Raw genomic sequence first — 26,467 nt, 5'->3', positions numbered from 1 at the left:
CATGTTTAAAATTCTTAGCACCTTTCCTTCTGCTTATGACAGCCTAATTGCTCTATTAGTAAACTTACCTTGGACTGTTCTAATTCTGAAATCTCACAGTACTCATTCTCTTTCTTGGAAGGTCGGCGCTTTCATTCCTTGTACCTCTTCTCAGTACTGAGTTCCCTTCATGATTTGTCTTATGCAAATTAAGTAGGAAAAAAACTGATTATACAGGTACATGTTGTCCTTTTTTCTCTAGCATGATTTTCTCCCTAGTCTCAGCATTCAGGACTTGCTCCCTTCTAATGTGTAAACCTTCCTTAATTAATACAAAATTTACATTGAAAATGTTGCTATATCAGGATCTGTTTCAACATTTTACAGTTTGCTGTTACCAAAGACTTTCTCAGAAAGGAGGCCAAACATTTTGCTACTCCTGCATATTTCAGAATCCAATTGAGGAGAACGGTTTCTAAACAGAGGCAGTCTAATTTTTGCCTCATGCTCGAATTCTCTGCTGATATTTCTTCCAGTAATATAAAAGAAATTACAATTTTAGTACTAGTGTACATATAAGAAACCTGAGATAAATGGGTAAAATTGTTTTTTCTTGTTAATCAAAGGACGTGTGGTCTGGCCATCCTGGAATCTGGTTCTTTTTTTTTTTTTTTTTTTTTTTTTTTTTTTTTTTTTTTTTTTTTTTTATTTATTTTTGGGACAGAGAGAGACAGAGCATGAACGGGGGAGGGGCAGAGAGAGAGGGAGACACAGAATCGGAAACAGGCTCCAGGCTCCGAGCCATCAGCCCAGAGCCTGACGCGGGGCTCGAACTCACGGACCGCGAGATCGTGACCTGGCTGAAGTCGGACGCTTAACCGACTACGCCACCCAGGCGCCCCTGGAATCTGGTTCTTGATTACTCTTTGTTTCTTATTTTGTGTTTCTTTTTCTTTTCTTTTCTTTTCATTTTTTTCTTAGATTCAAAATAAATGTGATTTCTGCCATCTTTTTCTTCAGTATCACACATTTTCTTGAAAATCTTTAATTCAAAAGCTGATTTTAAAGAGTCCTTGAGCTGAATGTGAAGCAAACTAAATGTCTTTGAATGACTTAAATCCTTTTCTTTCATTTGACATAAATTTGAAAGAGGTATAGCCTCTGCACTTATCATTGCTGTGCACTGTCTGTCTGCACTTATCATTGCTACTCTTACCAGCCATGAGATCTCGTAGCTGTTTTAAAGACTCACTGTCCAAAGCAGATAAGCTTCTGTTGCCAACTTCTTATCCATTCTTATCTAGAACATGAGGGAACACATTCAGTACTAGGTCTACAATATTTCTCATTGCTATTTTTAGCAACCCTATGTCATTTTGTTTAGTAGTTCAATGTCAGGTACCTTTTCAAGACTAATTATTTTAACAAGAAGTTTTATGACATTCCATACTATCTTTTTGTGATCATAATGTTCCCTTTGAAAGGAAAAATGTTACTGACTCCTTATCGTATCCAACATACATTTTGAGTAGTTTTATTTTGTTTTGGGTGGAAGTTGTGATAGATATCTGTCTGCTGATTGCCCTTCACAATTTATGAAATGGTCTTCATTATTTTGTAAGTTTCCTTTTCCTGCCATAACAAATTACCATAAATTCAGTGGTTTAAAATGCACATCTTACAATTCAGTATCTTAGAATGCCAAGATAATTTTTCTTGGGCTAAAGCCAAATGTTGGCAGGGCTGTGTTCCTTTCTGGAAACTCTAGAAGAGAACCTATTTCTTTGCCTTTCCCACCTTTGAGGGGCTGCCCACCTTGTGTGGGTTGTGGTCTCCTGCCTCTCCAGAGCCAGCAATGGCTGGTAGAGTCCTTCTCAGGTCACAGGCACTGCAACCTTCTCTCTTCCTCCCCCTTCCACATTTAAGGACCATGTTCTTGAGGCCACCTGGATAGTACAGGATAATCTCCCTATTTTAGGGTCAGCTGGTTAACAACCTTAATTCTGTCACTTCTCTAATTTTCCTTTGTCATGTAAGGTAATATAAGTACAGGTTCAGGGAGTTTTTGGTACATGGACATCTTTAGGGGCCCATTATTCTCCCAACCACAATTATGGTCTACAGTCAGGAAACAAAACTAACCTTAGTTCTTTATTGTCAAGCCCATGATTTTTATTGTTAATGTAATTCATCCACAGAACCTCCCTTTGTTTGGGCTCCTAGTTGTATAATCTCTAAATCAAGAGTCCTTCAGTTCTCTGTTGTTAGTATTGCTTATCTATTATAGTGACAATTATGTAGTATCAAATTATAATTATTGTTATTTTATCATAAGGAAGGATATACTAGTGTGGCAATACATTCTAATACTTTTAGGATTATCAGGCCATATATAGAATTAGTCTGGTCACCTCTTTTCAGAATAAGAAAATTATTTTAAAACCATGTATTTTTCTGTTTGAAGAAACAAATTAAACCGAATTATGCGGACTTTTTTGAGACTTTAATTTTAACTTATTTTTCTTCTTAGGGAAATTTAAAAATTTGTTTCTTTTATTTTTTTACCGCTTAAAACTATATAAGGTGGGGTGCCTGGGTGGCTCAGTTGGTTAAGCGTCCCACTTGATTTCAGCTGAGGTCATGATCTCATGGTTTCTGAGTTCAAGCCCCATGTCAGGCTCCATGCTGATTCTCATTCTCATTCTCTCTCATTCTCTCTCTCCCTCCCTCCCTCCCTCCCCCACCCCTCCCTGCCCACCCCCTCCCCTCCCCCACCCTACCCTGCTTTCTTGCTGTCTCTTAAAATAAAAATAAACTTAAAAAAAAAAAAAAAAAACTGAGTAAGGAAAAGTATGTCAAACTGCTGGTAACACCTTACCTCTTTTTGTGAGAAACTAAAGACCTAATTATTCAGTCTGGTCAAAACTGAAATAATGCTTTTCAGCAAACAGATGTCATAATGATAACTAAATTAACAGAATGAGAAAAGAAAAATTAAGTAAAGTTTATCATGTAATGTGACTGAATTGAAAATGTTTTAATATTGTATGTTTACCTCTCTATCTTGGGGGTAAAAACTTAATTTCTTCTTTTTTAATATCCCTAACTCAGGATTATTCTACATCAGTACCATCCAGTAGATATATATAAAATGCAAAAATTATTTAATAGTGTAATTTTAAATTTTCTAGTAGTCACATTAAAGTAGAAAGAAACAGGTGAAAATAATTTTAATAATATATTTGATATAACCCAGTGTATCTAATTATTATTATTTAATCATGTGAGTAGGGCCTGATCGAAAGTCTCTTTCAGGTAATTTTTGGTAATTTGTTTTGAAGTTAAAGAGCATTTCTGTTAGCTCCAGTAGGTTTCGACCATAGTAGGAGTTGAAACATATTTGACCTTTCTGAATGAATGAGAATTTTGTTTTTTTTCTTACACAAACAAGGCTTGAAATCTCCAGAGTAATTTTCCATTGCATATAAAGTGATTTGTATAGAATTTGCCAGGTATAGTTCTTGTTGTTTACAGTGTTATTGCAATAGGTACTTTAAAATGTATCACTTATTTAAAAGAAAAAGTATGTATATTATATAAAGACATATATAGAAACTCTCCTCTCATAAACAAGTGAAGTTGGTAAAATCCATTTATTTCGAAGTTCAGTGTAACAAGGGGGTGTTTAAGCTGAAGGTCTGTGAGTACATTTCCAAGATACCAAAGTGGTAACTTCTAAGAACTTTATATCTGTGCATGTTTTTCCTGTTGATACATGTTTACTGGACATATTTTTTAAAAGAGACCTGATTTATCTGCATTGAAAACAGTGTTTGAGACCAAAAACGTCCTTCATCAAAGATCTTGGCAAGGATCTTTGGAAATACCTTAAATGCTGTGGTATCTGCTTTCACTGATATTTTTGCAGCTTTGTGCAGGAATTCCCATGGCTTATTTGAAAAATTTCATCAGCAATGCTTTTATCATACCTAACCTTTTAAAGTTCTCTTATATACTAGTATCTAGCCTTCTCCAATATTAAGAGCCTTAAGAGTGAACTTTGATTTTGAATCTTAGCAACATATGCTAAAAGTGTTTCAAATGCATTGATCACAATTTTGTTCTTTCTTACTGCTCTTGGGCAGTAGCACTTCTCATGGTTTGTATGATTTGGTTTTTATCTTTCAGAGTACCTCTTGTCCAACAGTTCATCATGCTAACATACAAAACTCATTCTTAACCACCTTCAATTATCCATACTTTGATTTTCATCATAAATATGTGTATCTTCTTACCATCCTTCTCAATTTTAGTTCCTACTATTCATAAATAAGAATTGGTGGGGTAAAACTTGGAAAAACCTCTCAGAACTAAAATACCAAGTATACTTTGCTTAATGAAGAATAAAATGGGCAAAACTAAATGCCCACACAAGCCAAGTCCATTTATACCATCTGTGGGTAGAGACCATGGCTTTGATCTTTGGAAGTTTTTAAATCAAAAGTGCTTAAATGTTGTAAACTTAATGGGATTGGATTAGGCTCAGTAAGCTTTCCACAAGTTAGCATGAGAATGGGTCGAAGAGGATCATATTCCAGGGTTTATTAGGAAATTTATATGCTCTGAGAAGTTTTTGTTAATCTCTTATCTAAATGGGCAATTAATCTTCCTTTTGATATTTCTTGAACTTAAAATTTGAGGATTCTTTAAGCCATTAAAATCGTAGAATTATGAATGTTTTGGGAGAAAAATCCAGAAAGAGAAAGCAGGGTTCCGGGAAGTTAATCATCTATGGTGGAAGAGTTCTTTGTTGTAACGAATTAAAAAATGCCAGGTTGGGAGGAATCCTTTTATATACATTAATCTTTTTTTTTTCTTTTGCAAAGATGCTACTGCTTTTCCATCAGTTTAACATTCATATTAAGCATTTTTTTTTCTTGATAGTGATGATAACTTTGCTCAAAATAGAATAAAATGCTGGCAAGGAAAGTTCCTTGTCAGTATTTCAGTATGAATTTAGCTATACCTTAAAACTTCATGAACATTTTGGTATTAAATTAGACTTAGGTAAGCTAAGTATTTTAAGCCCACTTACACATAAGCTTGCCTACTTACCTGTATCATATAAGCCTGACTTTAGTAACTCTCACAGAAGCCTCATTCTAGTAACTTCATATTATTATTCGTTTATAATTTCATATTATAAACAATTTGATATTATTGCTCTACTACATATTCTATGAAGATTAGGTTATCTGAAGTTACAAATGTGAGGATTTAATTTGTTAAATATCATTCAAGATCCCATTAATTCACTCAGAGGTGCTTTTAAGGATAACACCAACATCAGAAATAGAGTTCTATAACTTTGCTTTTAATCTTTACCATCATCTTCAGCCCCTTCTATCCCTTCACCCATACCTGCCAAAGACAGGTCAAGGGAACAGGACAACTTGACTCTTTTAAAATTTTTGGTCTTTCCTGAACTCTATGCATATGAACTGTATTTGTCATTTTTTTAATGTTTATTTATTTATTTTGAGAGAGCATGCATGTGTGAGTAGGAGAGGGACAGAGTGAGAAGGAGAGAGAGAATCCCTAGCAGGCTCTGTGCTGTTAGCGTGGAGCCTGATGTGGGGCTCGATCTCATGAACCATGAGATCATGACCTGAGTTGAAATCAAGAGTCTGGTGCTTAACCGACTAAGCCACCCAGGCGCCCCTGTATATATCATTTTATTCATCCTTTGACATGTATATTTATTTAGTAGATAGGAGAACCCACCAGAAGTTAATCTTATTGTTAATTTTTATTACTTGGGGTTTCATCCTTATTTAACATTGTTTAATTTTAAAATGATGTTTAATTATAATACTAAAAGGTGACCTTATGATGTTTCTTCTTTCAGACAGTCTTTATCTCTTGCAAGGTTCGGTAGTGGCAGATCATGACTACATCGGATTGCCTGAAATTCCAGTTGGAGCATACCAAGCAAATATTCTGGTAGAAGATGCAACTATTGGCGTAGTCGATAATGAATTACTGACATCAAGCAAAGATGGTGAACTATTAGAATATAGAAGTGCCAAAATCTCTCCATTGCTGGAAGATCATAGTACTCTTGAAAAGCAGACTTTCAGTCTGTTGGACTCTTCAAACCAAGTCCTTGAGTACTTAAGTTAGTAAATACTAAAATCTATTTAAAGTGTTTGTTTAGAATGTATAACTCCTTGAATCTTGATATCTTTTCCATTCAAAAAAGTTGTATAGAAGTGTCTTGACACACTCTCGATGACTAAATCCTGAAGTTTTATTTTATAACTATTAATTTATATAAACTTATGTTTGAATGTCAATACATATATATAAAGGCAAAGAAAACATATAATATATAGAATTCCCTTTTTCTTCTGAAAAGAGAATAGGCAAAGCATGATTACTTCTTAGGAAGGAAACTGAATTCCAGCTCAGAACTCTCAGATCTTTCTCTGCTATTGGTGCCATGTTTTCAGTTTAATTTTTTTTTGGAATATTTTCCCCCTTTGAAAAGTAAGTTTGAACTACCTAGAATGGGATTAATAAATATTTATTCAACCATAACGATGAATTAAGTGAAACTTCTTTCTGTGTCATAGGAACTTTTAAAAACTATTGTAGGGAAAAAATTTTAGAGTTGTTTAATAAGCTCTTAAAGGGTATTGATAATTTCACCTTGTAGGCTCAGAATTTGTATCTGAATCGATGTATTGGTTTGAAAACAGTTGTGCATTTCCATAGTATATATTAAGCCAAAAACACCTTTAATAACATTTTTCTTCGATCTTAGAGAAGTAAATAATGCTAACTAGTATAAAAGATTTTAAACTATAAGCTCTGATATTCTGATATTTATAACTTTATTCAACAAATATTTGCTGTAAAACACTTTGAAGAATTTTGTGGGAAGATTAAAGAATGAGTTAGATGTGTGTCTCATCTTCATAAGGGATTTACAGTGTGGTAAAGATTATAGACCATATAAGTCATGTATAACACAAGTTACAAATTACATGCTGAAGTCCATTAGAGAAGTACAGGTAATATACAGAGAGTGTCATAAAGGAGAGATTTTAACTTCTAGATAGAAAATTTAGGATTATGCTTACAAAAGAAGGATCATTTGAACATGACTTTGAAGAATGCACAGGATGTGATGAGACGGTACAAAAGAGAGGAAGAAAAATGAACAGAGTCAGAAAAATATTATAGTGATTCACAGAAAGGCAGGGCTTTTGGTTGTCTATAGTACCTCAGATACTTACATTCAGGTGTAATGTATGGGAAAATAAAGCTGAAAAGGGAAGTATGAATGAAACTTTGTGGAGGGTGTTGAATACGGTTATGGTTTGAATTGTGAAGTACTAAACTCTGGTACCTCAGAATGTGACCTTATTTGGAAATAGGGTTATTGCAGATGTAAACATCAGTGTAGATGGAGTCATATTGGAGTAGAATGGGGTCCTAATACAATATGACTGATGTCTTTATAAAAGGGAGTAATTTGAACACAGACTCAAGAGGAATGAAGAGGAAGGCAGGGACTGGGCATATATCTTCTACAAGCCAAAGAATGCCAGATTACCAGCAAACCTCCAGGAACTAAGGAGGAGGCATGGAACAGATTCTTCCTCACAGGCCTCAAAAAAGAATCATCCCTGTTAACACCTTCATTGTTGATTTGTAGCCTCCAGAACTGTGAGGCAATAAATAACCTTTTTTATACACAACCCAGTTTATGGCACTTTTTTATCGCAGCCCTACCAAAGTAATACAAATACCTAGCTAAGTTATTTTTTATTTTCTGAGGGCTATTGAAGGTTTTGTTTTTGCTTTTTATTTTTTTCTTTTTTTTTTTTTTTTTTAAATTTTTCTTTTCAACGTTTTTTATTTATTTTTGGGACAGAGAGAGACAGCATGAACGGGGGAGGGGCAGAGAGAGAGGGAGACACAGAATCTGAAGCAGGCTCCAGGCTCCGAGCCGTCAGCCCAGAGCCTGACGCGGGGCTCGAACTCACGGACCGCGAGATCGTGACCTGGCTGAAGTCGGACGCTTAACCGACTGCGCCACCCAGGCACCCCGTTTTTTTTTTTTTTTTTCTTTCTTAATATAAGTTCTACACCTAGCATGGGACTGGAACCCATGGCCCCTAGATGAAGAGTTGCATGCTCCACTGACTGAGCCAGTCAGGCACCCCCATTGAAGGTTTTTGTATAGGGAGGTGTCATGATCAGAAATACATTTTAGAGAGACTCCTGCCTGGGTGGCTCAGTTGGTTAAGCATCCAACTTCAGCTCAGGTCATGACCTCTCAGTTTGTGAGTTTGAGCCCCGCGTCGGGCTCTGTGCTGACAGCTCAAAGCCTGGAGCCTGCTTCAGATTCTGTGTCTCCCTCTCTCTCTCTGCCCCTCGCCTGCTCACACTCTGTTTCTCTCTCTTTTCAAAAATCAACATTAAAATTAATGATAAAAAATACATTTTAGGAAGTTTAATCTGATAGCTAATAAAGGTTAGAGGAAGAGAGAAGAAAAGAATGGGGATTATTTGATACAGTTTGGCAGTGATGAGTAATGGGAACCTAAACTGTTAATGAATAGAGCATATTTTAAGATCAACAGAATATCCCACACATTATGTATGAACCTTACTGAACGGTGATATGATACGGGAAATAGAGACCTGAGATACTGTAATTACTCATTTAAGAAGAAAGATTAGGGGCACTTGGGTGGCTCAAGTTGGTTAAGAGTCAGACTTCAGCTCAGGTCATGATCTTGCTGTTCATGGGTTCGAGACCCATCTTGGGCTCTGTCCTGACAGGTCAGAATCGGGAGTCTGCCTGAGATTCTGTCTCCTTCTCTCCACCTCTCCCCCACTCATACTATGCTGTCTTTCTCTGTCTTAAACATAAACATTAAAAATTTTTTTAAAAAGGAAAGATTAAATTATGTTTAATATGGGCTAAAGGATATGTGATTGAAGGAAGAAAAAAAAAGAATCTGGGGCCCTATACCATAGACCAATTAAATTCCGGGTAGGAGTCCAGAAAGAAATCTTAAAGTATAGTCCAAAATAGTGATAGCTATCATGCTCCTCCCATCAGCAGAACAGGGTTTGTGATGATGTCATATTGGGCCCTTGATGGTTAATATAATGGTCAAGTGTCCCTTGCTCAAATGAAATGACTTTCCTCCAATGATCATCTCATTCAAAATCAGCCTCTTTTTCATTGTAACAAGGTAATTAGTAATGAGTCATTTATTTTTTTAATTTATTTATTTTGAGAGAGAGTGTGAGTGCAAGAATGGAGGATGGACAGAGAGAGAGAGAGAGAGAGAGAGAGAGAGAATCCCAAGTAGGCTCCATGCTGTCCGCGTAGAGCCCTATGTGGTGCTCGGTCCCACAAACTGTGAGATCATGACCTGAGCTGAGATCAAGTCACACGCTCACTGACTGCCACCCAGGCACCCCAAAAGTCATAATTACAATTTCTAGACACTCTAAAAAAAATTCTGCCTTCCCTAACTAATTTATGATCAAACTGATCTTTATCCTGTGTGCATTGATCATGGTGGGCTACACTATGCTGTGTGTACGAACGACCCCAAAAATCTTAGTGACAACACAATGAAAGTGTTTCTTAGCTACATTCTTGGTTCATTAAGGCCTTGGCTCCATTTTTATCCTCACTCCCAAGAGACAAGCTGGTGTAGCCTCACCTGTGGAATACCGCCACCACGGCAAGGGGAGAACATACCCAGCACCATGAAGAGCCTTGCTGTCACGTCATGCACAACCTTCCATCTCCAATTACGGTGGTCAAACCTAGTCATACACTGCTAACAGGTACAAGTTTCTTTTTGTGGCAATGGTACAAAAGTCCTAAAGTTAGTGGTGTTAGTTGCCTAACTGAAAATATTAAAATCCACTGAATTATACACTTTACAAGGGTGATTTTATGGTGTGAGAGCTACATCTCAGTAAGATTATTATAAAAAGAGTCTAAACCAAAACTTAAAAAAAAAAAAAAAAAAAAAGCTAGCCACATGGCCACACCTGTAATACCTAAGGATAGTTTAGTACAGTCCTATATTCCTGGAAGGAGGAAAACTGAAATAGTGGTGGCTAGCTATAATAGCTGCCTTGTTTACCTTTGTTTATAAATTCTATTATAGGCCATTTTGATGACAGTTATTTTTACTTCCTGATAAATAGCCAATACAAGCTAATCATATAAGCTGCTGATTTTATTGCTGAAATCTCAGGATTCTAATGTAGTCTAATTTCAAGTACAGATTATAAGTAAGCAAATATACACAAAAAATAACAAATTTTGTATGTGCACAGTCTCATCTCTAATGTTTGCAGGACTCTCCATGAAAATGGAGGTCCACAAACCATATGCCTAAATAATGAGAAGTTATAAATCACACTAACAAACTGTTCCTACCTTGGCAAACATGCCTTCTTAAGGTTCCCAGAATTCTCGGACTCCTCGAGCCCGGCACTGATGAGCAGCAAAGCAGGGCGAGCTGGACTCAGCTCTCTTTGTCCCAACGCCGTCCTGTCCCAAGGACAACCCACCCCCAGCTCCTGCAGGTGTGCTGCTTCAGCGGTCCAGACATTTGGAATGTGCTTCCCAGCTTCATCCACTGTCCTGGGATGGACCAGGAAGGCCTTGGAAGAGGTTCTCCAGGTGAGGAGGGACACGTCCCCAGTTGCTGTGATCTTACCGTGTGGGGAGGGACATATGATAGAATGGGACAGAGCCTAGCTCTCAAGCAAAGGGTCCAGGGTTGGAGTCCCTCTTGCCTGGATTTAAGGGAGGTTTTCTATAAGTATATAGTAAAGTTTTGACAGATGTCCAGAAATGTCTTTATGAGGTTTTGTATGCCACCTTGTGGTATACACTTAAAAACATGTTATAGGAGGAAATGGAGATGCTGGACTATAATAAAACAAAAATATATTTTAAATGAGAATAATATCTTTGAAAAGTTATTTTTAAATTTTGCTTAATGGTTATTTTTGAGAGAGAGACAGAAACAGAGTGCAAGCTGGGGAGGGGCAGCGAAAGAGGGAGACAGAGAATCCAAAGCAGGCTTCAGTTTCTGAGCTGTCAGCACAGAGCCCGACACAGGCTTGAACTCACGAATTGTGAGATCATGAAGTCGGACACTTAACTGACTGAGCCACCCAGACGCCCTGTGAAAAGTTATTTTTAAATATCATGATTAACCTGTGAAGTGTAGAATTTTCTTATATGACCGTCTTAAAAAAAGCAACTCACTAAGATTTATAAAAGAAAACTTACCACATGGTTAGTTATCGGATTCATTCATACAATAAAAAAAGGTATGTATTTAAAAAAAGTGGGGGAAGGCGTACCTGTGTGGCCCAGTCGGTTAAGCATCTGACTCTTGATCTCAGCTCAGGTCTTGATTTCAGGGTTGTGACTGCATAGAAAGTTTTAACTGTTTTGTTCAGAGCTCTACAAAGGACTGTGCCACTTCCATTGGGAGTTTCTAACTCTAATAATTAAAAGCAAAAATAAGCATTTAAAAAGCAAACTTATTTCAAACTTCTGTTTTCTACAAGTGCATCTGTTACTAAATGGGAAATGCTAGCTTCGTGCAGTGTTAACAATTAATGTTAAGCAGGCAAAGATCAATTCAGTGTCATCAAATTAAAAAGTATCTAAATTGGTAGCTTGCTCTGAGCGTGAGGCCCAGGCAAATGTTTCTTTTGCTTCTTCTAATCCCTCAATGTTCTCCTCACCCCCTTTCTTACTTCCTCATGCCCATTAATGCTACATCCCTTGTGTACCCACTCACACCTTGTTTAGAAGTTAAGTAGCCCTGGGCCTGGGGGACTTCCCTTATCTGACCACCCAATTATCCAACCTTTGAAGGTCCTTGTGAGGAGCACACAGAAGGAATTCCTTAGTCTGCTGAGTAGCTGGAGGAGACCAGAAAGCCAATGACAACTTCATTCCTCTCCCCTACCTCGCAATGAAACCTCTGTTAGTTCTGAAAGTTCTCAAGAATTGAAGTGGAGAATGGAGGAGAAACTAAAGGAAAGGTAGTCTGACTGTAATCCTTGCCTTGTACTATTTTCATATAGTGGTAGAGGGAAAAATACTAAATGGAATGGTTCTCTTCCTCCAATATTACATGTTGCTATTGCATCATAGTACAAAATCTATAGTCTCTGGGCTTCTGAGCAGTATTTTATACTGGGTTTTGCTCTTTTTATTTAGAATTTCATCCTTACAAATATATATATATATATATATATATATATATATATATATATATATATATGAAACACACACATATATACACATATTACATATATATTCATTTTTCAATTTTATGTGGTACATAAACAATGATAAAATGATCATAGTGGTGGTTTATGTGACTTGGTCATAGCTAGAAGTAAATTACTGGCAAATCTGCCTATGCTTTCAGAATAAGACTTAGAGTCAGACCGCTGTTAAGCCATACTGATCACAAATTATGTTGAATAATCACTAATTTTACCTGAGGAAGTTAATATGTTATGGGTTGAAGAGGTAATAGCTTCTTTTTTATGTAATGTAGAAAAAACATATAAAATCCGGAAAAAAGGGGCGCCTGGGTGGCTCAGTCGGTTAAGTGGCCGACTTCGGCTCAGGTCACTATCTCACAGTCCGTGAGTTCGAGCCCCGCATCGGGCTCTGTGCTGACCGCTCAGAGCCTGGAGCCTGTTTCAGATTCTGTGTCTCCCTCTCTCTCTGACCCTCCCCTGTTCATGCTCTGTCTCTCTCTGTCTCAAAAATAAATAAACGTTAAAAAAAAATTTAAAAAAAATAAATAAAATCCAGAAAAAATACAAATATATTAAAAACCCAAAAAATTCAACACCCAAAAAGACAACAACCCAATTAAAAAATGTGCAAAGTACTTGATTATGCAGTTCCCAAAGAAGATATACAAATGGCCAAAAAGCACAGGAAAAGATGCTCACTTAACATCTTTAGTCATTTGGAAAAAGCAAGTCTAAACCACAATGAGATATCACTTCACATCTCCAAGAATGGCTGTAATAATTTTTTAATTGAAAGTTACAAATGTTGATGGGAATATAGACCAATTGGAACCCTTGTACATTGCTAATAGGAACGTAAAATAGTGCAGCCCCTGAGAGAAACAGTCTGGTTGTTTTTCAAAAAGCTAGATAGAATTACCATATGACCCAGTAATTTAATTCCTAGGTATATACCCAAAGTATTTGAAAGCTGGGACTGGAAGAGATACTTCTACACCAGTGTTTATTGCAGTATTATTCACAATAGCCAAAAGGCAGAAACAACCCAAGTGTCCATCAACAGATGAATGGATAAACAAAATGTGGTATGTACATAGAATGGAATATTATTTAGCCATCAAAAGGAATGAAGTTCTGAATAATGCTACAACATCATTGACCCTTGAAGACATTATGCTAAGTGAAATAAGTCAGACAAAAAAGGAGAAGTATGATTTCAGTTAATGAAATAGAAGAACGGGCAAATTTATAGAGACAGAAAGTAGATACTAGTAGATACCAGGATATACAGGAGGGGGAAAGGAGAGCTAATGGTTATTGATTTTAGCATTTCTGTTTGAAGTAATGACAACATGTTGGAAATAGATAGTCGTTGCGCAGCATCGTGAATGTAAGTATACCACTGAATGGTGTACTTTAAATGATTAACATGGCAACTTCTATATTGTATATATTTTACCATAAAGTTAACATGTAACATACCAAAAACTATTGAATTATTCACTTTAACTGGGTAAATCATATGGTATGTGAATTATGTCTCATGAAAGCTGCTTAAAAAACTTGTGGGATACAGCCCAAATTGTCCTTAGAGGAGAATTTATGACTTAAGTGCCTATCTTGGAAAAAAATAAGAGTTAAAAAGTAATGAGCTTAGCATTTAATTTAATGTGATGTAAAAATAACAAGTGAATAATCCTAAAGAAAATACAATAAATGAAATCATGAAGATAATAGATATTAATGGAATAGAAAATAAACATGTAATGACATGCACTGAGGGAAGAGTTAGCAATCCTACTAAAACAATAAATCTAGGGAATTTGTAAATAAATAATACTGTGAGGTAAAAAGGGTCAGAACCAGATATGAGGCATATATTATTTAAAAGATAGAGGGTGTCACAACTTTGTTTCAATAAATTTAAAGACTTAATAAAATGGATAAATTCTAAAAAAATTTAACTTGCAAAAGTGATTTTAAAATAATAAGCCAGATGATTTTTCCAAAAGTTTGTAACAAAACATAAAGAATACATATTATCTTATATAAATTATTCAATCTAGAAAAACAGAACACTCCTTAAATCTTGGCATGAGGGTAGAAGAATCATATCAAAATCTAAAAAGGACAGAATAAGAAAGGAAAATAACAGGTTATTCTCTCATAAATAGAAATACAAAGACCTCAAAGGAAAAAAAAAAAAAAAGCAAACTGAATGCAGTGACCTATATAACAATATGCAATATGACCAACTGAGTAGATCCCCAAAATTCAAGGTTGGTTTAATGTTAGAAAAGCAGTTTGTATAATTAACAGCTGCACTTCTAAAAGACATAGCAAGAAAGAGATGAAACACAAAAGATAGTTATAACTGAAAGAAATTTAAGGAACAGTTTACAGAAGGATTAATGGAACCCATAACAGATACTTGGACATCCTTTTGGTGACTAACAATAGCCAGAAACCTCTAGGATTGAAAGGGCAAAGGCAAAGAGAGGAAATGCTTAGCGAGAAATGGAATTATGGAAAAGGGTTTAACCATAAGTCTTTGTAGCCGTAGAGGAATGTATCCTCTGCCAGAACCATAACAAGTCAGAACTGTGACCAATGAGGGCTACCACCCTCCCATCTCCTGGTACTGCCTCTCATTTGTCAGCCCTCATGAAAAGCCAGTGGCAAGGGAGCTTGGGGATGCAATTAGTGAAAATAAGCCTCAGAGGGAATAGAGCAGTAAAGGGCAGAGAATGGATTTGGGGTGTTCGCTTTGAGAACAGCCAGCTAAGCCATATGATCAGAGGTAAAAAGGAAAGTTGTATAACCATCTAGTTGACAAAGTTCTGCAAAGGGCTAATTAGATAGTAAGTATTTTTAAATTTGCAGGCCACGGAACTACACATTTTGCCATTGTAGTATGAAAGCAGCCATATTGTACTTAAACAAGTGAGTGTGGCTCTTTTCCAATAAAACTGTATTTACAAAAAAAAAAAAATTGTTGGCTGAATTTGGCCTTTGAGGACAGTAGTTTGTAGACCCTGTATTTAGTAGATGGAGAAAAAATATTTGCTGAATGTTAACATCCATTTGAAATTTAAAACAACAACAATAACAAAAACCTCTTGGCAAACTCAGAAAAGCATTTCCTTATCCTGATTCAGTATATGGTGTTAAGAAAAAAAAAGCCTATAATAGGCTTTATACTTAATGAAGACAAATTTGCAAATATTCTGTATAAGATCATGAACCAGACAAATATCACTGGTTTTAATTATTGGGGGCTCTAGCCAGTATATTAAGGCAAGCAAAAAGAAAGAAAAGTCATAACAATCAGAAAGAAACTAATTTTATTTGCAATAGAAATAATTGTCCACATAAAGAACTAATATAAATCAATATGAAAAAAATAACCTAATATAAAAATGGGCGAAAGTCTCCTACTCATAGGAGAGAAAAGTAAAAATGAATAGCTCCTGCAAATATCTTTTGTTTGTCCCTATATACCAACTTTACATTCTTCACCCCATGCTTCGTTTAGGATCCTGGCCTCAGCAGCGTTCTCATCCTCTTTGACATCCATTTGGATTCAGCCAATGGGGATACCTGGCAGAAGATCAGGAGAGGAGAATGAAGTTGAGATATTTATTCTCCTTGATCCCTTCCTCACTCTAGCTGTTTCTTCCAACCAAAGTTTCCTGCTTCATAAGACTCTATTCCTCTAGGTTTCCAGTAACCTTTCCCTCCTCTTATCCTTTTGGATCTAGGAGTAGAAGCAGCTCTATTGCTGACAGTCTGGATTCACCTACACTCCATGAACATCTTTGTACTTAGTTCCTTTGATTATCCTAACATGTCATTTGTTCCCTCTTCAAATCCTGATACATTTGATCAGTATATTAAAAGATGCTCAATCTCATTGATAGCCAGAAAAAAAATGCAGATCAAAACCATTATTAAAGATGATTTAAAAACTGCCATATTGGGAATAATTAAAAATCTCAGCAGGGCTGTAGAACAGACAATACAGTTATATATAGTTGGTGAGTGTATAAATTGATACAACTATTTCTGAAAAACAATTTAGCATTCTGTAGCAAAGCTGAAGATGCACAAGTCTATAATGCAGCATTTTGCACCAGGTGCTGTGTTCATGAATGTTTATAGGAGGATTTTTTTTTTTTTTGCAATAGCAAACATTAGAAACACCATAGCTATCCATCAATAGAATGGATAAACAAATTGTGGCATATTCATACAATAGAATACTAAGTGGCAGTGAAAATGAATAAATTACAGCTACATAAAAAAAGCATGAATGAAGTCAGGAACACAATAGGGAGCAGAGAAATCAACCAACAGAAGGAGGTGACACATGAGCAAAGTTTTGAATAAAGTGAGAAAAGGAGCCATGTGTATACCTGGGGGAAGAGCATTCCAGAGAGAAGGAATACCAAGCGCAAAGATGCTTCAGTGTTTCTGTGTCTGTGGTTTTGAGGAATAGTAAGGGGCCCAGGAGACCTAGAACAGAGTAGTAGGGAGTATAACAGAAGATCATAGAGGCAAAGTGGTAGAATAAATTGTTTCAGGCCTCATATTGACTTTGTTTTTAGTCTGAGTAATATGGGAACTCACTGAAAGTATTTGAGAAAAGTGACATGATATCAATTCTTATTTTTTTAGATAATTACTCTGGAAGCTGGATTAAGAATGGACAGAGAAAGGGCAATGGAAGACTGGTTATGAGGCTGTTACAATAATTGAGGTGAGAGATGATGATGGCACTGGTAGTAATGGAGGTGGTGAGAAATGGCTAATATCTGTTGTATTTTGAAGGTAAACAGGATTTGCTGACACTGGAGGTGGATGTTTAGAAGAAGAGAGAAATCTATGATGACTCTAAACTTTTTAGGCTTGCATAACTGGAAAGATGGAGTTGCCACTAAGATGAGGAAGACTAGGAGGAAGAGACTTGGGAAAGAAAAGAGAAGTTCAGTTTCAACGTGTTGAGTTTGAGATGCTTATTATACATTGACGTAGAACTGTTGGGTAGATATTTGGGTAAGAGTCTGGAATCCAGGGGATAAAAATTCAGCATTCATTTATGCACAGTTCAGAACTCTCCAGAATAAAACTTCAATTAATATGTTTCCCTTTGGAGAGGCCAAGACATTCTCTTTGCTGCACTTATAGTTGACGTGCCACATTTCTTGTTAATCACTGCTGAGGCAGCGATCCAAAGCATCTGGTGACTGATTGTACATACTCTATGGCATTATTTATATTACCTGGCAGATCAAACAGATGCTCAAGCAAGTTTTCTAGCTTTATGAATGATGGCAGCAGAGCATTTGGCCCCCTTCCTCCTTTTGATGGATACAGCTGATGATAACACCACATTTAAGGGACTGCAAATAAAGCTTGCAAGTTCTCAAAAATCTCATCCTCATCTTTCAGTACATACTGAATGAGACAGAGCGTTGGTCTCAGCAATAACATATTACTTTGCAATCACATAGTACTTTGTCTTTGCTGAGGAATTTACAATCCAGTGTAATTTATACAGAATATCACTTTTCCTATTTTTACCTCAATTTTCAGTTGGAAAACTGGAGAGAGAACTTTTTTTTTTCCAGAAAAAGAATCAGAAATTCTTAGGAATATCTCCTATCCTACCTCACAAACTTGAGTTATTAGCCTTTAATTCTAAATCTTCCTTTGAATTCTTGTCATAACCTAAAAGTCTTAGCATAGTGTATAATTTTACTAAGATACCTAGATTGCCAAGGTCATTGGGATACAGGGCTTTACTGAAGCAATATGACATTTCAGTTAACTTGGAGGAGAAAGCTGTGTTTGGCTCCATTGGTAAAGAGTTTTATTCCAACTGTGATGAAGGACTGGTCATATGTGAGTAGGGAAGATGGAATGGGCAGTGAAGGTAGTGAAGGAGCAGAAAGCTGAATGCTTTCTGTTCTCCTCCCACACATACGCAGCTCTTTCCATAGCTAGCTTCACATCTCTCCCTACTGAAAGGCCCTCTGTCTTTTAGGTTTTGAATCTCATGGACAGAGGCTCCCTGAGTTGAGAAATCTAAAGTAGGCAATAGATCTACCTGATGGTGGGATGGTGACATACAGCAAGAGGACAACACCAGGCAGAGAAATTCTGCTGTGGGACACAGACTTCCACATGCAACAGAAACATTCCGGTATCTGTGGGTCTCTCCCTAAGCAAGGAAGGCCGTGTTGCAGGAATGTCCTTGGAGAAGTGTATAGCACTGGCCTAAGCAGGACATCTATAGGGTATTTTCACAAGTGTAAAGCTAGGGAATTACTTAGTGAGGCGCTTGGCAGGGGTAGGAATGATTCAGTATTTGAAGGAGCTATGACTCAATTTTGGAAGACATGGAGGCATTTCTCCATGGCCCACCTGTGATCAGGAGTTTTCAGGCTTTGAGGATGGATGTGGTTTACTGGGTTTGAATATGATTGCGTGTGTGTGTGTGTGTGTGTGTCTGTGTGTGTGTAAAATTAACATACCATAAAATTCACTCATTTAAAGTGAAAATTCAATCGTTTTTAGTATTCATAGAGTTATGATTTTACTCATTTAATGCAGAAACTTTAATTGTAAACAACTTGAAACCAGCCATTCTGAGGGGTAGCAGGAGAAAGCCACCTGAGAGAAATACCTGCCAGTTGCACTCTAGTATCTTCCCCCTTTTTGGCCTGTTCCTCCACAGAATCCATGCCCACCTCTTCTTCATCTTTCTCCAGAGCTGCCAGGTTCTTCAGGGCCTCAGAGAACTCCCCTTCATAGATGCCTTCTCCCATATTCACTTTGCTTACATGAGATCATACTTTTGGTTCAGGGAGGCCCAGACCTCAGCCATGGCAGTGGTGTTGCACAGTATGCACATAGTCTGCTGCACTTTGACCAGGTCTCCCCTGGGGATGACAATTGGGGGGCTGGCAGTTGACCCCACTTTAAATCTAGTTGGGCAACATCCAAGCTGGATGGTGCACTTCATCCTGATGCTGGTAATGGCTGTGTTGACATCTTTGGGACCATGTCCCAGTTACATGCTACAGACGACGTATTGCTTCAGCAAGGGTCATACTTGGCAATCTGATTGGCTGGCTTGCAGGCATTGGTGATGTTGGCCACAAGCAGCTACTCATCATAGGCCTTCTTAGCTGAGATGCCTGGGGATTGGTAGCCAGTGGAAAGTGGATATGGGACCAGGTTGTTTGGGAATTCTGTCAAATTCACATTCAGGGTAGTGTCAAGTTGCTGAGAGGTAGTGATGGTGGACACAATCTGCCCAATCACATGAATGAGATTGGTATATATGGGCTGTTTAGTATCTAGGTTGTGTCGACATATGTCATAGATGGCTTCCTCACTGACCGTGAAGGCACAGTGAGAATGATCCAGGGTCGGGTGGGTGATCAGGAAGGAATTGTGGTGCTCCACTGTGACTGTGGAAACCTGGGGGATTGGCAACTTTGAGTTTGGACTTCCTGCCATAGACTACCAAGAGCTGTTCCATAAGCAGAGGCACAAACCTAGAGCTGGTGCTGCCCCTGAAGCTGTGGAAGATATGCAAGTCCCATAGCCCTGTACACAGATCCACCAATTTTCAGATCAAGTCTAGGTCAGTAATCTCCTTGCCAATGATGTCATGGCCTTTGGCATAATTACTGGCTGCATCTTCTTTCCCAGGGATCAATATTAAGCCCCCAACTTTTTTACTTTTATGGACCAAATTTTTATTTTCTCTTATTTCTTAAAAGTAAGAAAATGATTTTGAAAGACATTATATATGTTTATTTTTGCCTCAAGTGCTCACATTAAAAAAAAAAAAAAATAGCCAAACAATTTCATGATTTTCTGTTCTCTGGTGACTGCATTGGCAAAGAGGACATGGGTACTGTCAGTATCTATGTGACACCTGATGTTCCAGATCTTTTCGAATACCTGGATGTATGGCATGATGTAAACATAAAAACTGGATGACTAGTACCATTTTAAGTTGTTCTTGAAGACACAGGCATCATTCACTGAATAGCCCCTTTTATGAGTGCACAAATCCATGCAAATTTTTTGTTTTACCACCAGATGTCAGCCATTCACTGCACTGGTAATAACTATCCTGAAGAACTCTTGATGAGAAATCTATGTATGTGGATGTCACCTTCATCTCTCCCTCTGTCCTTCTTTTCCTCCTTCCCGCTATGACTGTCAGTCAATAATCAATTGACTTATTATATTTTAATTAGAATGCACATTTCTCTTCTAATCTATCTAAATAATGAAAGGGAGGGGCGCCCGGGTGGCTCAGTCGGTTAAGCATCCGACTTCGGCTCAGGTCATGATCTCACAGTCCTTGAGTTCGAGCCCTGCGTTGGGCTCTGTGCTGACAGCTCGGAGCCTGGAGCCCGCTTCGGATTCTGTGTCTCCCTTTCTCTCTGCCCCTCCCCTGCTCATGCTCTGTCTCTCTCTGTCTCAAAAATAAATAAAAACATTAAAAAAAATTTAAAAAACAAAAAATAATAAAAATAAATAATGAAAGGGATATATTAGATATTTTAAGAAAACTAACATGATTTAGAGTTTAAATATTATCATAAACAAATGTGAAAATGACACTAAAATGTTTTTTAAACTTTGATCTGGAATTCAGGCTCTTTTCAGTCCAGGAACTTTGGGACCAATGCAATATTTTGCAGCCTTTGTTTCAGAACATACTTTCAACTGTCACCCAGAACTTTTGCTTTTTTGGAATTTTTATTAGATACTTGTTGGTATTCTGAAATTATATTCTTATTGGAAGAGTATCAACTACATATCGAACAAACTATGCAATATTTGATTTTTAGAGAAGCCCTAAGGTGATTAAAAAGCTAATTAATTATTGAAGAACTATGTAGAATTTTTGCCCACCAACAACTTCCATTTAATTTTTTTTCTATTAAATGCCTTCTTGAGTATTAACATATAACTTCTATGATCCCTGACTACAAACTTTGTCAGGTGTGTTGCTCTACTTCAATCACTGAGTTTAATCCAATGATTTTATGCTTTTTGCCCTTCAACATTGTGAGCTTTTTGAGGTTTGGGGAGTTTGGCAGGTATCTATTGATAAATGAATTTTATTCTCTAAACTTAGAGTACAGCTAGCCTGTAGTGGACTGTTGGTTGCCTCCTTAACAACCATTTTCTTCTACCTCTCTTTCCTGTCTGAATTTTGTTTCGGTGTCTAGCACTTCTCTTTTGGAGCCATGAGACTTAGGGAAATTTCATCCCATCAAGCTTCATGCATGGGCCTGAGTGGTATAAAAATGATCCCATTCCCTTTGCTAAGGATTAGCTCAGAAATGACCATGGCCATAGAAGGTCCAAGGAAAACTTTTCCTCACTTTCCTCACTCCTAAAAGAGTGAACTATAAGGGCTGATGGATATATCTTTGTGAATCTATTGTCATTCCTGAAGAAGAAAATACTAGTGTTACTGTGTTTCTGAATCCTTTTGGCGGAGTGATATAGATATGGGGAATGTAGGGGAGGCTCTCTCAAATTTTCAGACATCTACCAGAGATATCTTTCATATCACATAGAAAGAAAATTCTAGAGTATGAAACCAACACAGAGGAAAACAGCTGCAGGGGAGAGAGAGTGTGTTAAGAGAGAGAGAATGAGAGAATGAGGGAGAGACAGAGAGAGACAGATCTGATGATAGTTTTTGTGTCCCTAGATCCTCTGTTATGAAATAATGAGCCAAAAAATTTTGTTCTTATTTAATTATAACCCAGTGAGGTAAGAGTTTGATAGGGGAAGTCTATTTAGGCATCTGGAAAAATGTCTAGAAGCTGGAAGGACAGTAAGGGCATGACCATTTGAGAGAGAAGTCAAATGTGGCTTCTCCTTGGAGTGAGGATGATAAGGAGAGTTGGCTTCTGGGCCTTTTGCTCTATAGAGACCACATATTTGAGCAAACGGCTTTGTGTGCCTAATAATTTGTTTTAAGTCTTAGCTAATCCTTGTAGGACCGTATTTCCTATAGATGGTCCATGAAACACCTGGATCCAAATCACCAGGGGTACTTCTTAAAGATGCATAGATCTGGGGCTCCTGGGTGGCTCAGTTAAGCTTTGATTTTGGCTCAGATCATGATCTCATGGTTCATGAGATCAAGCCCCGCTTCCTGGTCCGTGCTAATAGAGTGTACCCTGCTTGGGATTCTCTTTCTCCTCTCTCTCTTTCTGCCTCTCCCCCACTCACATGCACTTTCTCTCTCAAAATAAATAAACTTTTTTTAAAAATGCAGAGATCTAGGCCCCGCTCAATGTAGTGAATCAGAAACTCTGGGAATGGGACCAAGAGTTAGTCCTTATAAGTAGCCCCAGTTGATACTTAAAGTTGCTGAAGTCTGAGAAGTATTGCTATAGGCTACGTTAACTTTGACATCGACTTTGGGCTACTAAGTAGGTGACAGTCTGGGGAATAAGCCCTAAAACCAAGTCTGTGGCTTCCCTTATCATTCAGCTACTTAAATACTCAATTTATATAACATTTGAATGAGAGTTTAAAGATATATGGGAATTTTGAAAAATAATATGCTGATTTAATAAACTAAGAAGATGGGGTACCTTTGTGACTCGGTTAAGCGTCCAGCTCTTGGTTTCAGTCCAGGTCATGATCTCACGGTTCATAAGTTTGAGCCCCTTGTAGGATTCCATGCTGACAGTGCAGAGCCTGCTTGGGATTCTCTCTCCTACTCTGTGCTTCTCCCTTGCTCGTACATGCTCTCTCAAAATAAATAAAACTTAAAAAAATTAATGTATTAAAAATTATAATAAACTAAGAAGAAAGCTTAGAACAAAAGATTTTATGCATATGATAATTCAGAGCCAAATCAGTGAATGAGTGTTCTTTTACGTCCCCCAAACAATAGTATCTGGATAATTTAATGTAAAAAAAAAAATCAAAGCCCAGCTGTTTCTCTTCGCCTTTTTAAGAAGTCAATTATACCTATTTTAATTATCTAATTTAAAACAATGAACAATTGAGGTATTCCGATCATGGTACTAATGGTTAAAACAAAATACCTCAGACCCTGTCTCCTCTGTCCAAACATCTGTAAATTATAATTTATGTGCAAATATAGCTATCTACTTGTAGTAACTGGCAAAGTTGAATAGCCAATTCTCAAAAACAATGGTTTTCAACTCTAGATGCACATTAGAATTACCTAGAGAAATTAAAAAACGTGACTTATACCAATGTCCTACTGTAAGTCAACTAAATCAGGCTCTCTGGAAGGAGTGTTTTGTTTGTTTGTTTGTTTGTTTTTTTTTTTTTTTTTTTTTTTTTCCTTAAATTCCCCAGGGGATTCTACTGTGAAGCCAGGGATGGGATCCACTTCTTGAGACGCTTCCCAGGCAGTGCATTCTCTGAGTGGCTCAGTGAATGAAATTCAGCTAAGAACAATAATCAATGGAGAGATTGCTTGAAGGCAATGCAGTTCATTCATTTCTAGTCTACCATCTTTAAGCCAGGTTAGTAGAATAAGGGTAGTGTACTAGGACAGGTTTATAATGCCCCAGATTTTCTTTTTCTGTATCTTCTTTTTTATAATGCCATTTGCTTATATGAGATATAAGATGTCACATGCTATATTGAGGGATATATGTAAGAACAGACTTGCAAAATGTATTTGTCTACTCTGGATATTGTTGAAGACTTGACTCACACATCTTGCTGCTGTCTTTCAGAAGATATTTGGGAACAAGTTTTTCTGTCCTTATAATTAGGAATTCTAAATGTTTAATGGATTTATGAATTATATAACTAATCAAGTTTTATTTAATGAGCTGCTAGAAATCTTAGAGCCAACGTCTTGGCCTGAGCAGGTGTAATAGGAACTACTCTCGTATTAATTTTTCTTTTTATCTTTGTTCTCCATTTATCTTTTTCACCTCCTTATCATTTATCATTTTTATTTATTTTTTGCATCCATTGAGTCATTGTAAACTGTTTAGGAATAAGATTTGATGTAGGTAACATTTAAAAAAGCAGCTAATAGAGCTGATGATCAAATATTGCACCACAAAATATGACCTTAGTGCAAGTCAACTAATTTCCTCAATGTAAGCAAACTTGAACAGCATCAAAGTCAACCTATAAAACATGTGTCTTGGTGGGGGCGGGGGGGGGCGTACTGGACTAATTCTGATGTTGAAATAAAAATATCTTACATACTGTGAACAGGCACATATACCTCAGAATAGTGTTATCATTCTACATTTACATGTTTACCAGTATGCACTGAAAGGGGCATAAAGGAGTGGGCAAAGGGAGGTAAATATATCCTTATTTGAGAAGGAAGATAAGAATAAAAAAAAAAAGGTGAAGCTTCTATTTGGGTAGGATGCCCAAATTAAGCTATACCAGGAAGGTGAATATATGGGAAGTAATAAATCTTTCAATCAGATCTTCTTTGGTGTGTGAGAAGAAAAAAATCTAGGTTATGTTAGATTTTTAAAAACAACATAGCTGGAAGACATTCTAATTAATATACTTTTTTTGCAAAGCACTCTATTGTTTTCACGATGAGTCAATTAAATCTCTAATGTGCCACTAGTAAGATGCCTGGATTGCAAATACAGGCATTTTGAAGAAAGGGTTCTAGAGTCTGATTATTACACAAAGAAAAGTGATCATGTTCTTACTAAACTGCATTGATGAATTATGAAAAAGATGTTATAAAAGTAATTCATAGTTCCTGTAAGAGATGAATATTCCCATGAATACATGGAATTGGAGTGAAATTATTCTTTAAAAAGAAAACTAGTAGTAACCTATATTGATGGGTCTATTTGCATATGTAACTTGAGACACAGGTTTCCTCTTAGCTAGATCACCTTTTATTAAATTATTTACCTCCTGATTGATACACAGGCAAAACCCCTCTTTAAATTTAAAAGAGAGCCTGGATTTACACATGTATGTAAACTCTGATGCTGGTTTTTAATTTATATCAGCTACATAACAAAATATCATCTTCATTTTAATACAATACAACACATTTCTTTCTGCTGAAGACATTGGGTAGTTTTCACTATATCCGTGGTTTGTGTAATTATTACAAAAGTTGTATACAAAACCCTGCAAGTATGCAAAAATTGCAAAATACACTCTGACAGCTAATGCTCTGAAAACACTTTATTACACAAATTACATTCAGATTCTGAAAATAGTGTTCTAACAGTGTAACCATCTAAAAATAAGACATCCCAAAAACACACCAACTGAAGAAAATTAAAAAACGAATTTAAATAGAGACTTTTTTTTCTTTCCCTCATTGCAATATAATGTTAGTGATTTTAAAAAAATAGGAGATTTAGCAGCTTTGTCCTCATGTAGCACAAAGTTTCTCTTTACTGCCACAGGCTGAGAATGCTGAACAGGAAAGGCACCAAAGACAGACATAGGCAATGGAAGTGCTATTGGGAAAATACTGTGTTCAAGCAGAGAATGGGGTTATTTACATCTACAGAAAAGTCTCAAAAATGTAAATGAGCAAAGCTTCCATCATTAAATTAGTAGTGTGATGGAAGAAGAGGACCATTCCTCTAGGCTATGTTCATATAAAGACAATGGCACTGTTATGAACTTTTAGGAAACTCCTCAACTAGAAACAGAAGCCAACTAAAAACAAATGAAATAAAACATGTACAGTCCCACATAGACTAGTACAGTTTACAATTAAATACGCAAAACTCTAAACGTGCTAAAGGGAAAGGAATCGGGCATTCTTGGAAAATCTCATCAACCTAAATCAAAGCCCGTCTTCAGGAGGAAGAAGGTGAGGGCGCAGGCAGAGGTGCTGAATACTCCTCTTCCGATTCACTTCCATCATCCTCCTCTTTCTCTAGGTCACTTCCCTCGGTGCTAAGACGGTCAAACCCTTTCCGGCTGTAGCCTTTCCGGCTTGCAAAGAAATTTCCGAGGTTTAAGCCTCCACTTCCCTTTCCTGGAGAAAGCACACAGTGACATAGAACTGATGGAAAGTTTGCACAAATGATTCTCGGTGTACTTGTAAATTCTTAAATGGTAAACACATTAGATATTGGGATGG

At 36.9% G+C, this 26,467-nt stretch overlaps 2 protein-coding genes and 1 pseudogene across 15 annotated transcripts in view; 1 reads left to right on the top strand and 2 right to left on the bottom strand.

Annotated features, from left to right (window-relative positions):
* Nucleotides 1–26,467, top strand: part of GIN1 (gypsy retrotransposon integrase 1) — a 79,348-nt gene that overhangs the window by 17,264 nt on the left and 35,617 nt on the right. The window contains exons 8-13 of one of the 6 annotated variants that reach the window (XR_007461332.1): nt 5,888–6,157; nt 9,713–9,861; nt 10,489–10,711; nt 11,927–12,096; nt 13,274–13,412; nt 17,005–25,869. Coding sequence is in view for 2 of the 6 variants with exons in the window: in XM_049647685.1 (XP_049503642.1) it covers nt 5,888–6,157; nt 7,512–7,621 (380 nt within the window). In the remaining 4 variants the exon portion in view is untranslated. Of the gene's footprint in view, nt 1–5,887; nt 6,580–7,511; nt 7,746–9,712; nt 9,862–10,488; nt 10,712–11,926; nt 12,097–13,273; nt 14,542–17,004; nt 25,870–26,467 lie in introns of those variants that run through there. The other 5 variants (XR_007461331.1, XR_007461334.1, XR_007461333.1 and 2 more) reach the window with 5 other exon arrangements.
* LOC125935251 (tubulin alpha-3 chain-like) lies at nt 18,948–19,891 on the bottom strand (annotated as a pseudogene).
* PAM (peptidylglycine alpha-amidating monooxygenase) overlaps nt 25,534–26,467 on the bottom strand; it is a 116,749-nt gene continuing 115,815 nt past the window's right edge. For all 9 annotated transcript variants that reach the window (XM_049647674.1, XM_049647675.1, XM_049647676.1 and 6 more), the window contains one exon: nt 25,534–26,362. In XM_049647674.1, coding sequence (XP_049503631.1) covers nt 26,181–26,362 — 182 coding nt within the window. In that variant the 3' untranslated portion in view covers nt 25,534–26,180. The remainder of the gene's footprint in view (nt 26,363–26,467) is intronic.

This window comes from Panthera uncia (assembly GCF_023721935.1).
Source record: "Panthera uncia isolate 11264 chromosome A1 unlocalized genomic scaffold, Puncia_PCG_1.0 HiC_scaffold_17, whole genome shotgun sequence".
NCBI classification, from domain to species: Eukaryota; Metazoa; Chordata; class Mammalia; order Carnivora; family Felidae; genus Panthera; species Panthera uncia.
The sequence above is the reverse complement of the archived record's forward strand: the minus strand, read 5'-3'. Positions and strand labels throughout refer to the sequence as shown.